The sequence below is a fragment of the Mytilus californianus genome, unplaced genomic scaffold (genome assembly GCF_021869535.1).
Source record: "Mytilus californianus isolate M0D057914Y unplaced genomic scaffold, xbMytCali1.0.p SCAF_8, whole genome shotgun sequence".
In the NCBI taxonomy this organism is placed as follows: Eukaryota; Metazoa; Mollusca; class Bivalvia; order Mytilida; family Mytilidae; genus Mytilus; species Mytilus californianus.
The window spans coordinates 71,106,839-71,121,018 of NW_026262734.1; the positions used below are offsets into that span (position 1 = coordinate 71,106,839).

At 33.0% G+C, this 14,180-nt stretch overlaps 1 protein-coding gene across 1 annotated transcript in view; it reads left to right on the top strand.

Annotated features, from left to right (window-relative positions):
* The window catches only part of LOC127712845 (uncharacterized), a 144,284-nt gene that overhangs the window by 34,230 nt on the left and 95,874 nt on the right, over nt 1-14,180 (top strand). The window contains exon 3 of the mRNA XM_052219452.1: nt 6,765-8,533. Within this exon, the coding sequence (XP_052075412.1) occupies nt 6,765-8,533 (1,769 nt within the window). The remainder of the gene's footprint in view (nt 1-6,764; nt 8,534-14,180) is intronic.

A 14,180-nucleotide genomic window follows, 5' to 3' on the forward strand; every position in this document is an offset into this window, starting at 1 on the left:
CAAATAGAAAAATTGCTGAATTTCTAGTTTCTGTTCTCTACTTAAGTTAGCCTCAACCAAATGTTATGAGACTTACACACAATGCTTATTACCACAAAACTCAGATCAAGTTCAAATTTGGATAGCGTCACTTTTACCGTTCTTCAGTTATGTCCCTTTATAACTATATGATATGCAAGCGGGGGCATCATCTGTGTCCACATGTGGACACTATCCACATTTATTTTTCCTGAATTCTCGTGGCGAGAAGGGGGGGGTGCGGACAATGTAAAAGTGCAAACTATACAAGGCCGAGTATGGTAGTAAACAAGAGACACAAGCAGCAGCCCGAACCAAATGCTGAGTATATACAGTTCGTTCAGATAGGGGCAACTGTTTTACACTAATCAGATATCAGTAAGGGGCTCAAGACATGCCAATTGGCTACTTGTTTAAAGGTAAAACTGAACAAACACAGGTTTAAAGAAAGAACCAAAATTTGATATTTTCTTTGCATATCAATAAAGCAATAAACATATTTACAAACAAAGCAAAACCAAGTTGAAAATCTGTGGTACTCGAAAATAAGCCGTAACCTGTGTTATAGTAGAAAAGTAGGTACATCAGAATCATGCTGATGATACAGGGCTGCTGCAAAAGCATTCATTACAATCTGTTGAGAAAAGGATAGGTTTAGGTAACCTTTTTATGCACCACTTTTCCAGTCACCCTGTGCCTTGATTAGGTCAGACGATTATCCATATTCTAGACCAAAAGTAGCATACCCCTTGCAAAAACTATGGCCAGAATAGATACTGGTGTCTACATTCAGCTGAGATAATGAGTGCTTGAGCATCTCTAGAAAGGTAGAAAAGGTAAAAAAATCTAAAAAAAACCAGCTGGGTGTGATAGGTAGTTTCCGATTTACCATTGCTAGTACCCTGCAGCACAGTATCAATGTAATGTGAATCTAGGGGATATGCTTGACCTGCCTCCAAATGTCTAATAAACTGATAGAATTAAATAGTAATTTCTGTGACAAATATGCTACCTATCTTTACTTAAAGGTACTAAAGGAATATTTAATAGCACAAACATTTTTTTGTATGAATTCAAATAATTCTGATCAGTTTTTTTTGTGGATTCAGCATAAGTGTGACTTCTGAAGTGGCCACTTTATTATCCAAGTTAGCTACTTATCTGTCATGTCTGTGTGCCTGTAAGCCAAAATAAAAGAAAACTGAGTGATTGACATGTGAGGAACATAACTTTAATTCATGCCATTGGGAGATAGCATCAGGCAATACATTCTGATTCCCAGGCAGATGAATTGCAACCAGATAGCCAAAAACAATTCACACAAAAAAGGACATCAAAAGTTTGTTTATAGAGGTACTCTTATTGATACAAACAACAGTGTTGTTGCGTTATCAGAGAATATATATAAGTGCCTATTTTGCCAGAACTTATCAATTGTTTCTTAGAAACATGCTAGTGCTGCTGAAAACCTGCCAGTTCTTGCCTTAGCTCTTTGAGTTTTGTTTTAAATCCAAGGTTGTAGAGTCTATCTCCACACTCTAAAATGCTAATTTCTGGCATGGGTCCATGACCTTGGACCAACTAATAGCAACGCTTAAGTTGAAACCCTAAGCACATATGCACAGCACTGCTTAGTGCTTTCCCAAATGAAAAAAATCATCTAAATAAGCTATAATAGCAAAACCTCTGCTTGACATGTGCCAATAGTCTGTGAAAGTCTACGGCAGATGCCAGGTGCTAGTTTCGAGTCAAAAGGTAAATTTTTTTTTTCTATAAAGGTATGGGTTTGACCATCAGGAAAAGTCCACCGTAAACCAGTTACCATTTGATTGATGCCAACAGATCTTTATGCTGATTTAAATTGACTTTGGCCATAAAATAGTTATTTGTGACTTATTTAGCTGGGTGATCAACAGATGGAAACTTTTGTCTTTCTACATCCCCTGCGAATTCATTCACAGCTGACCTTGGCAATCGAGTGCAGGAGGTCGTGAGTACGAACCCTGGCCGGGTCAAACCAAAGACTTAAAAATTGGTATTTGCTGCTTCTCTGCTAAGGAGTAAGAGCAAAGACTGGTCGGCTCGGAGTCAGAATAATGTGACTGGGTAAGTCGACATGTATTCCTGTGGACTGTTACCTTGTGTACTAGCACGTTAAAAATCCAGGTAAGCGTGTCGGTCTAGTACAAAGCAGGGTAAATATTCATATTACATTAACATGTTCTCGTCCTGAATATGCATATTAATTTGCCGATGGACGTTAAGCAGCCATCCATCATCATCATCATCAATATCTAAAGCTGACTTTAAAGCATTAAAAAACCTTGAAGCACAGTTGAATCTGACAGGTTATTTCACTGATCTACTATTCTAAATGAAAAAAATATGTAACCTTTGGATTGTCCGTCACTGACTCTTGAAAGTTTTAAAGAGTGACCTCTAGTTGCATTTAATTGTCCTTAATAAAAGAGTTTCATCTAATTGATATCATATTGATACCATGTAAAGCTTTGTTAAACTTGAATCATGTCTTTTCTATCCCAGTAATGTTCCAATGTTGGTCAGGATGAACATAGTCTGTCCTTAAAATAATGAAATGTTCCTGTACAAGGTTGGACATTAACTTTTCCCATGGGAACCAACTGTGCTCCTGTTCTTGCCAATTTATTCCTGTAATCATATGAGGCTGACTTCATACAGGAGCTTTTTAGAAAGAAAGAAAAGAAGTTAGCATTATCCTTTAACTTCACATTCCTCTTTATGGATGATGTTCTCAAAGTTTGGTGACTATGTTGAACGCATCTATCCCATCACACTTGAGATAAAGGATACAACCGATACAGTTAAGTCTGCCTCATATATTGACTTGCATCTAGAAATTGACAATGAGGGTTGGTTTAAAACAAAACTATACGGAAAAGAGATGATTTCCTTCATTGAGGGATGCTGCTCACAAGAAATTTAAAGCAATTCAATCAAAGAGCTCCAAGAGATGAAATTGAAATCATCTCTTTGTAAATTTTACGGAAGCCATCACAAGTTGGTTGATTGTTATGGAATATCTATTTCACAGATGAAGACAGATAAGTTCCAATTGTTGTAACCACAATCCTGTCCTCTTTTCCACGAATGTGACCTACCGAATTAGACTTATCACTGGGTTTGTACTTACATGAGCAACACGATGGGTACCACATGTGGAGCAGGATCTGCAAACACTTACGGAGCACCTGGGATCACCCCCGGTTTTGGGTAGGGTTCGTGTTGTTCAGTCTTTAGTTTTCATTGGTGTGTTTTGTGCACTGTTGTTGTCTTTTGGTCTTTTTCATTTTTTGCCATGGCCTTGTCTTTTTATTTTCTACTTTGAATGTCCCTTTTGTATCTGTCGCCTCTCTTTTAGCAAGTAGCCCTTTAGGCAAGTTACTATGATATATTACTTGTCCGGAAGATACTGTTACCACTTGTCCAAATTTTGAACTTGCTAAAGAAATTTTAAACCACCATTTATGGACATAAAATCAGGTAAATGCAATTCAAAATGGAATTAATTGATTAATTAATTAATAAGGAGAACAATTGAAGGTTTTTCCACCATTAAATTTCTATCATTGATAATAAGCTACTTCCTGTTTACTCAAAGTTACTACTGGCATCAAATCATATGTTTCTTCATACTGATTCCAAAAATATATGGTTACTATTTACTTTTGCATGAAATAAGGGAGATAATTTGCTACTTCAGGTTAAGAAAATGTCACTTCTGGTCTCATCTGATAGCTCTGTTCACACTGATTCCAAAAATATATGGTTTCTATATACTTTTGCCTGAAAAAGAGAAATAATTTGCTTCTTCCCATTTACAGATGGAACTTCTGGTCTCACGATAGGTTTATACTTATAAAAAATATAAGGTTTCTAAAGAACTATTCCATGAAGGAAGTGCAAAAATTGCTAATAGGCAAAAAAATTTTCAGTTTACACATGTCACAATGAACAATTTGAGTCTCTGTTTTGCTTAGTCAAAATTCAACAGAACATCCTGAGGATATAAACAGCAATTTGGAAAAATAAATTTGTCAATTTCTTTAATGGTTGTGAAGGAGTAGCAATAACAAGAAAAACAGTGTACAGAGAGATAACTCTCCGAGGAAAAAGTGTATGCTGAAGGGTATTCACTGTTCCCGATCTAGATCATGTGCCAACAATCTTTTTGATAACTTGCCAAACAAACCAAAATCTCAACATCAAAATGTGGCGAAAAAAAAATCAATATGAAATGTATTGGATTACGAAGTGTTGTACCAAGTCACCTGAACCACACCAGATTACCATTGACCAAAGGGCAAACTCAAAGAAGAATATGATTTAAGTCATAACATTTCTGTGTTTTTTTTGTTGTCTTATTTGCCATGACTTATTTGTCTGTTCTGTACAGTATTTACAGATAATCCTATCTGCACCATCTCCTATTTCCCTCAAAGTGTTTATTCCAGGATCCAATAAGTCTCATATTCTTCTTTTTTTATATTCTAATATTTTTTGTTTCAAAATTTTCAGCTCTCAGTTTTTTCCGTATTCTGCCGAAAAACTTACCCAGAGTTATCTGTTGTGCCATCTTAAATCACAGGGGCTCAGAAATTATATTTTAGAACGAAATTTGCTCTCTATGATCTATCCAATGAAAACACTGGGAATAAAATAATTTTCAAACCTTTAAATCACAGGGGCTCTGGAATTGTATTTTAGAATGAAATTTGCTCTCTATCCAATGAAAACACTTGGAATAAAATAATTTTCCAACCTTAAATCACAGGGGCTCTGGAATTATATTTTAATACTAAATTTGTTCTCTATCCAAAGAGAACACTGGGAATAAAATAATTTTCCTGGACCACTGTTTAATCTGGGATTGATATGGAAGTGACTTTCATAATATATTATAATTATTAACCCTCATAAACTCTTTTCTTCAATAAGATATTGCTGAACGTTGAGAGCTCATAAATATTTATCAGGGTTTAATTTATTCATATATATATATTTTCTATAAAAATACATACATGTACAATAGCATATTGGTAAATGTCTAGAAAGATATAATCTTTTCACATGATAAAAAAACCAGACATATTTGAAGATGTAATGTATAACATAAAAATAAGATGTGGCATGATTGCCAATGTGACAACTCTCCACCATAGACCAAATGACATAGAATTTAACAATTATAGGTCACCCTAAGGCCTTCAACAATGAGCAAAACCCATACTGCATAAATAGTCAGCTATAAAAGACCCTGAAAGGACAAATGTAAAACAATTGCAAAGAGAAAACTAAGGGCCTGATTTATGTACAAAACAATAAACTAAATACAAATTACTGTAAATTCAGAAATTATTGCGTGCGTTTATTATTGCGATTTTGTCATTTTAGAATAAAATGCGATTTTAATTTTCGCGATATTGAGAAAAATCCTGTTTACTTCATATAAAAAATATCAAAATGCGAGTTTAAATTATTGCGTTTATAACCCTGTCACATTTTTCGCAATAATTTCTGAATTTACAGTATATGATATACAGTAACAAACGACAACCACTGAATTGCAGGCTCCTGACATGGGACAGGCACATACAGAATGTGGCAGAGTTCAACATGTTTGCTGGCACCAGTACCAAACCCTCCCCCTAACCTGAGACAGTGGTTTAACAGTACCACATAAGAACAAACTATAAAAATCAGTTGAGAATGGCTAAACTCATCAGATTGATACAAAGCACATAAGAACCTGAACAAAGACAAAAATACAGATCCTGAGAGTTCTTGCAGTTACTGACAGCTAATTCAAACCAATAACAACTTATAAAAAATCATGTGTCTAATCTTATTTTATTTCACTTTTGTTCAAGGTTTTAAAAATTGATGATATTACTAAGGAGATCTCAATTTGTTATTATTTCTCGGATAATTTTCCTAAAATAGCTAGGTTCATCAAAGAATGCCTCAACAAAAGAATCGTACTCTGATTGGCCAATACTTTTAACATATCTATATATAAATGAAAACATGATATAAATTTCATGCGTCTGAAGTGCTTTTCTGGATTTACCTTCATCAGGAACGCTCAAAGCCGAATAGTTGAAAGCCAAGGATGTATAAGAACCAAAACAGTTGAAGAACTATATCACCAAAAAGGACATAAAAAAAAAGCCAAATCCATCAAAGGTCAACTTTGCCTGAGGGAGTTGAAACCTTAGTTTCTTTATAATTTCAAAATTTATCAATGGACAATTTTAAAAAGGGAAAATACTAAAGCTGAATTTACTTGAAAGTGTTGGGCTAATTGGTATGATTATTTATTGATAAAAAGAAAATTAAGTAAGCCTAGATTCCATGTTTTTCACCTTTTACTTTTAATTTTTACATGCTAATCGGACAAGTATACTGCAGCTTTTACTTGCCCAGTGATGACTTTGAATTGTCCCCGGCAATCGGACAGCCTTTAATGTTGAACCCTGCTGTAAGGAGCAAACTGCCACCAAGCTTTTGTGATACTTTTCCCTTAAGAAATATAGGGATATCATTTATCACCATCACAAATTCTGTGAGACTCAGTATTACTAAAAAGAGAAAATTAAAAAAAGAAAATGAAAAAATGCATTATTTTAGAAAACATGTTATGCAGCCAGTTGCTGATTTGCAAAAATATATTTGTGAAGCATCGACCGTTTTTATTTATTTTTCAGCCTGCTAAAACAAATTCAGCAACACCTGCTTCAAGTAGCTTGTTTTCTAAAGTTGGCCAAACAAGTGTCAGCAAGTTAACATTAAAGAAAGGAAGTACAAAAGTAGAAGCAGATCATTTGAACTTGGGAACAGATCGGAAAGTAGAAAATTATACAGAAGTTATTGAAAGTGAAATAACAGCTGCAATTAAATGTTTCAGTACTGAAGAACATTGTTCTTTCAAAACTGAAACTCAATCAGATAGAATGGCTTCAAACCAATCAAATTTTACTGTTGTTAAAACTAGTTTAAACCAGTTGAAAATTGATTTAAATCAAGGAAACAAAAGTGACAAATTAATTCGAAATGAAACAATTGTTATCCCAGAAACACAGGTTTGTCTGGCAGAAAATACACCAAAAATGAAGGGTCATGATGATGAGGGAATCATTCCTGATACTCCACAAAGTGATAGAAATGATGAACCAGTAAAAAAGAAATCTTTTGGAAGAAGCTTTCTAAGCAGTGGTGCTAACGTTTCTGAAAACCCATACATCCTGAAGAAAGAACATGTTAAAAAGCAACAGATTTCTAAAGCTAGAAAAGGTCTTATATCTACTTCTTTCAAGTTTAATGCATATGAAAAACAGGACAATGATTCAGAAAGAGAAAAAAATGTTCAAGGAGAAGCATACACATGTATAGAGAACGAAATTGAAGATTCAAGCAGTTTACAAAACAATTTAAGTTCACATGAAATTGGCAGTCAATTATTTGCGACTGAGGGAGTTACACCTACAAAAGTGTATCAAGGTAAAAGGACTTTTTTGAAGCGTATGTCAAAATGTGGGAGTTCACCAAACTCAAAAAGATTTTTTTATTCAAATTTTGGTGCAAACAATGGAAAAGATAAATTGGTGTCTGAAAATGTTAGAGAGCTTATGACAGGAAATAGAACTGTTGATAAAAAGATAAATGATGAAAACCAGAAAGTTGGATATAACCAGAACTTTCCCAGTAATCCTGAAGGCAATCAGAATTTGGAAGAAATAAACCTACAAGAAAAGCATAGTATTATATACGATGGAGCAGTGGACCAGAAAGAGAATAATAAAGATTCATCCAGCCCATCAAGTATTTCTAAATGTTTAAAAAATAAGACAGGATCATCATTTTCATATCAACTGTCATTGATCAGAAAACAGAAGCCAGTAGTTTCAGAAATCAAAATTGATGAAGATGACTGCTTATGTGCAATATTGAATGAATTAGATAATGATAACAAAGAATTTGAAAGTTCAAAGGTAAAATCTTACCAGCCACCTGTGATGTCTTTAAAAAAAACCAGAAATTCGGTATTAGGCAAATTATCAAGTGGAGAAAGACATAAGATAAATAAAAGTTTAGAGGAATCCTTAACAGAAGATGACATGAAGTTTCTGGATAAAATTGATGAGAAAGTTCATCAAAAAGTTAACAAAACATTTCAGATAAAAGAAGATATGGTCAGTATGCATGGTATGAAAACAGTTGAAACTTCTTTCCTAAAGCATAATTTTGTAACGAAGAAAAGATGGAAAGACAGAAAACTTTCAAATAATCAGAAAACAAAGGAATCTGACACTCACAAGGCAGATGACATCGTTCCAACACAGTCAGTTGTTGAGATTTTAAGCCAGTTGGGAAAAGATGACATTAAGGAAAAAGAAGATGTTCCAATTAATGGATTTTCAGACCAGCTAGAAAAACAGAAGTTGTCAGAAGAACTTGAAGCACAAACTAAAGAAAAGTAAGATTTTATATTATTTTTATGTTATAAACTTGCTTATATTTAAAAAAAAAAAAAGGTGAAACATAAGTACAGTACAATTAAAACGAATAGGTTTCCATACTCCAAATACATAATTCAAATACAAATAATTCTCCGTGTCACACCAGGAAACTTGGATATCCCTTCCTAAATTCTTGGAGAAAATTGAAAGGGCTCTCTCCGATTACAGAGTTAATTCTCTACATTTTGTTTATTGTAATAGCAACATCTCTCCCAACACAGTATAACATGGTTTTACACTAGGAAATTAATTGCCTTAATCCTTCTCATCTATGCCAACACGTGACAGTCCGGATATATAAAAAATTTTATGTAATAAACAAGAACCCCGAAACTACAAACTCTGAATGAATGTGGGAATTTCAAAGAAAATTATATGTCTCGAAGTTTGTATATATACGAATAAAGAAACAAAATAGTTGCCATGCATTTTGTTTATGTGTACGGACACAAACATCAATTATTGGCATTACTTTATGATGTATAATAATTTATACATATTTTCAGTTTTTTGCATTTTTTCAATACTACTAATGTGCTTACCATGAATACAAAACTTTATGATGATATCTCAACTGGTTTTCGAAAATACAGCATGTTCTAATTCGGCATGCATTTTTGTACATAATATTTTAACAGAAAATTCAAACAAAATTCTGACTATAAATTATTTTCTTGGCAATTGGAATGTTTTAGATGAGTTGCACCTCAAAATTGTGTTTTCTATAAATAATCCAGATCTGAATATCTATCTTGATGACAAAAATCTTGTTTTTTGTGGAATATATATGTGCATGATGTGGTTTCTATGGAAACAAAACAATAAATATTCAAGAATGGCTGTTTTCTTCTTTTCTTCAAATATCTTAATTTTTACATACATTTTCTGTGTTGTTTCTGGTGGTAATGTACTGTCTTCATGTCATTGTCCCTAAATCTGTTTTTTTTTTCACGTTGTACTTTGAAATTAATTGTCCTTTTATAAGTTTTGGTTGGTCTTCTATGAGTTGCCTCTCGTTATCCTATGTTTTAAATGTGTGTTTTGTTTTCAAATGAAATAAGAAGAAAAAAGTATCACAAACTTCCATCTGATTTTTTTCCCCAAGTCCAATGAAATAAAAACTTAAAATTAAGTGGCATTGCTATTGAAAACGTCTGTACCAAGTGCAGGATATGCCAGTTGTCTGCCATGTGGTCAATTTATTTACAACTGAAAAGGTTTTGACTTTGTTGGTGACAATTAATGAATAGCCTTGAGAAGTTGATATTGTTTTTCAAATTAGAAAAGTAGACAAACAAAAAACTTTGGTATTTTAATTCATAAGATGCTCTTTTCTTGGTGGACATTAATGTTTATTGGATTATCCTTCATAGGTCAGGTCAACCTCAGTTTTGCAATGTAGGCTTTGGACAGACTATATATCCTTATTAATTTCATTAAAAATATTCCCTGATTTGTTCATAGATATATACCACTGCCTTGCTGCATTTAATCCTTTTTGGCATATTAGATAGTGAAATAATAGTGTTGTTCTTTTAACCATATTGATGAGTCACATGATTCTTTACATATAACACATCTGTGTATGTTTTGATGAATCAAAAATGAAGTGGTGATATGTGCTTATATGCTTTAGTGTTTTAAAATACTGCTGAAGGTATTGCTTCCATTCATAAAATATGACAGGATTCTCCATATCCTTGACTAACTGGGCAATAGTATGGCTATTCATACTGGACTTGATGACACTATCTGTAATCTGCAAAATAAATACAACATAAATGCTATTACACCATCAAAAAACATTGTTCATGCAGTATGTTTTACATGTAATCAGAAGAGACAATAAATTCACAAAAGGTTGAGCATGCTTTTTTCCTGCAATGGATATAGGATACATACATGTATAATCTTTGAATTGAATATTTATATTTCTGTGGATAATCAGTGGTAAGACTCAATGATGGATCCAGGGGATGTAGAGGGAATATGATCCCCCAGCTCCCCTTTGATTGCCCCAAAAAATCATGTTTTTCACGATATATAAATTTTAGTATAAAATCTTCCAAATCTTTTTTTAGCGTCACACCTTTTGGCGGTATTCAATTTTTTGGGAATTACATATATGCCCTCCTTTAAAAAACTCAGCATCTGCCCCTGAAACTTAGGTAGTCTGAAAAAAAATCAAGCAAATTTGGGAAATAAATCTGAATACAATATGTTATGATGATAAAAGAAAATAATCTTTTTTATCCTTGATCTACTTTCTTTTAATTCATGATTAAATTATCATTATTATGCAAAAATATTTAAATATGTTTTTTTCTAAAGTACATGAGTTCTGACATTACTGCATTTTAAAGTGTTGAAATAGTCACTTTGTATTTAAGCTCACAAAATTTTATCTTGTTTAACTTGATCTATGTTTTCCTTTTAACTCAGTTTAGTAGTAAAATAAAAAAAGCACAGTTTAACACATGTTTGAAATTAATGTCATTTAATTCATTTAGGCAAAAATGTGTTTATCATCTCCTTATTTTTATATTAACCAGCTTTTCTGATAACACAAATAATATACCTTATATAATAAATGAGGAGATGTGGTATGATTTCCAATGAGACAAGTTTCTACAAAAGTTAAAATGAAGTGGTACAAAGCAATTTAAGGCACTGTACGGCCTGCAACAATGAGAAAAACCCATACTGTATAGTTGGCTGTAAAATGCCCCAACATGAAAAATGTGAAACGATTTCAAATGAGAAAACTAACTGCTTAATTTATAATAGAGCAATTTAAGAAAAACAAATATGAAAGACATGATCATACGACAACCACTGTACTACAGGCTACTGACTTTGGAAACCCCCTTCCCCACCACAATTTTGGACAGTGATGTAACAGCACAACACATGCACAAACTACAAACATCAGTTGCAATTATCTTATCTCAATGTCTCAAAAGATCTGTACGAGGCACACAAACCACTGATATAACCACAAAAGACAAAAAGAGTCAACATATATATTAAATTGTGTTTTTATGCCCTACCTACGATAGAAGGGCATTATGTTTTTCGGTCTGTGCGTCCGTTCGTTCGTTCGTTCGTTCGTTCGTCCGTCCGTTCGTTTGTTCGTCAGTTCGTCAGTCTGTCTCGCTTCAGGTTAATATGAAAATTCAGACTATAACATAAAGATGCAGTTTTCAGATTGGTGCTGTCAGTATAAACTTTCTGTTAATTAAATTCATTGGTGTAAATTTAACATGTTGCTAAACATCTGATGCCGAAATTTTGAGGTTACATGTATATATATGATTTATCATTGTCAATTTCAGAGAAAACTAGCTGAAACCCTATTTTTCATATGAATACTAAACTACAATTTTGTGCTTTCATCTTAAAAAGTCAATATGTACATGACATGACATCATTATTCAGGGGGTCTCATTGGGGTGGTCTGATCCCGGATCCCTCTTAGTGTTTTGTCAGATTCCCATATCCCGCTTATCATTGTAATAATAACACTTGTAATTTCATGTGTCCTGCCCGTCTTTGTTCCCTGTTTTCGCACAATAACTTGACTTTCACGAGTCACGCTTACAAAAAATTTGCCAATCCCGCATCATGCTTAGACCCCAATGAGACCCACTATGCAGTGTGGTAAAAAAAAAGTGCATCTAAATTTATAAATGATTTACAGTCAATAACATTTTATTAATTTCAATATGTACACAAATTTCTACATATGCATTGCATATAAAAATTACAAGTAATATTTAACAAAATGAAAGTACATTCTAATTCTAAATGGATACATATATATGTAAGTTGTCAGTCACATTTTTCATTTACTTTAGCTGTTTTAAAGAGGGGTACACAGCCTGAGTTATCACTAAATTTATTGTTTTTACTATTTTGATTTATAAACATGATAAACAAGAAAAACATAAACATCAAATGTTGATATTCAAATATGCAATTTTTTGTTGCTCACTTATCAGTTTTTTTATGCCCCTGCCGTAGCGGAGGGGGCATTAAGTTTTACCCTCGTCCGTCTGTACGTACGTACATACATACGTCCCAAAATTGGTTTCCGTTCTCTAACTTGAGTTTGCCTCTACCAAACGTTATGAAACTTATACACAATGCTTATTACCACAAAACACAGATCAAGTTTGAATTTTGGTGGCGTCACTTTAACCGTTCTAGAGTTATGCCCCTTTATAAATGGAAAAATTGGCAAAATTTTTAGTTTCCGTTCTCTAACTTAAGTTTGCCTCAACCAAATGTTATGAAACTTATACACAATGCTTATTAATACCACAAAACACAGATTAAGTTTGTATTTTAGTGATTTCACTTTAACCGTTCTAGAATTATGCCCCTTTATAAATGGAAAATTGCAAAATTATTAGTTTCCGTTCTCTAACTTAAGTTTGCCTCAACCAAATGTTATGAAACTTATACACAATGCTTATTACCACAAAACACTGATCAAGTTTGTATTTTGGTGGCGTCACTTTAACCATTCTACAGTTATGCCCCTTTATAAATGGAAAAAATTGCAAAATTTTTATTTTCTTCTAAATATCAAGTAATTTTTAAAATTTGTCCATGATTATAGTTGAATCAACTACAATCAATGCTTTATACAATGCAATGTTTAATTTTGACTTCCACTGATAAAACACAGATCAAGTTAAATTTGGGTAGTGTCACTTTAACCATTATTGAGTTATGCCCCTTTATAAATCGAAAGATTGCAAAATTTTTAGTTTCCATTCTGTAACTTAAGTTTGCCACAACCAAACATTATGAAACCTATACACAATATTCATTACCACAAAACTAAGATCAAGTACAAATTTTTTGTTTCTGTTTTCTAACTATAGTTTGCCTCAACCAAATGTTATGAAACTTATACACAATGCTTATTACTACATAATACAGATTAAGTACAAAATTTGGTGGCAACACTTTTACCATTCTTGAGTTTTGTCCCTTTATAAACAAAAAAATTGCTGAATTTTTCATTTCTGTTCTCTAACTTTAGTTTGTCTCAACCAAATGTTATAAAACTTATACACAACCGTTCTAGAGTTATGCGTGTTTACAAATAGAAAAATTGCTGAATTTCTAGTTTCTGTTCTCTACTTAAGTTAGCCTCAACTAAGTGTTATGAGACTTACACACAATGCTTATTACCACAAAACTCAGATCAAGTTCAAATTTGGGTAGCGTCACTTTTACCGTTCTTCAGTTATGTCCCTTTATAACTATATGATATGCAAGCGGGGGCATCATCTGTGTCCACATGTGGACACTATCCGCATTTATTTTAATCTGATTTTATGATTATTTAATATAATTACCTGCATCTTGGCTGTCAACTGGAAGTTTGGTATAGTTTTTTTTGCTCGAAGAGCACTGTTTTCTGCATTAGTCTCTTTATTCTTTTGCTAGCTGAATATGTACATGTGTACTGTATTTATCAAGTATTAAAATCATGTTTTCAGTACATGGTTTTGACCCCACAATGTTTGGAGATAACGTCCTCCATAATCTTTAGAAAGAGTGTAAACCAACATTTCTGTATTTCACTTC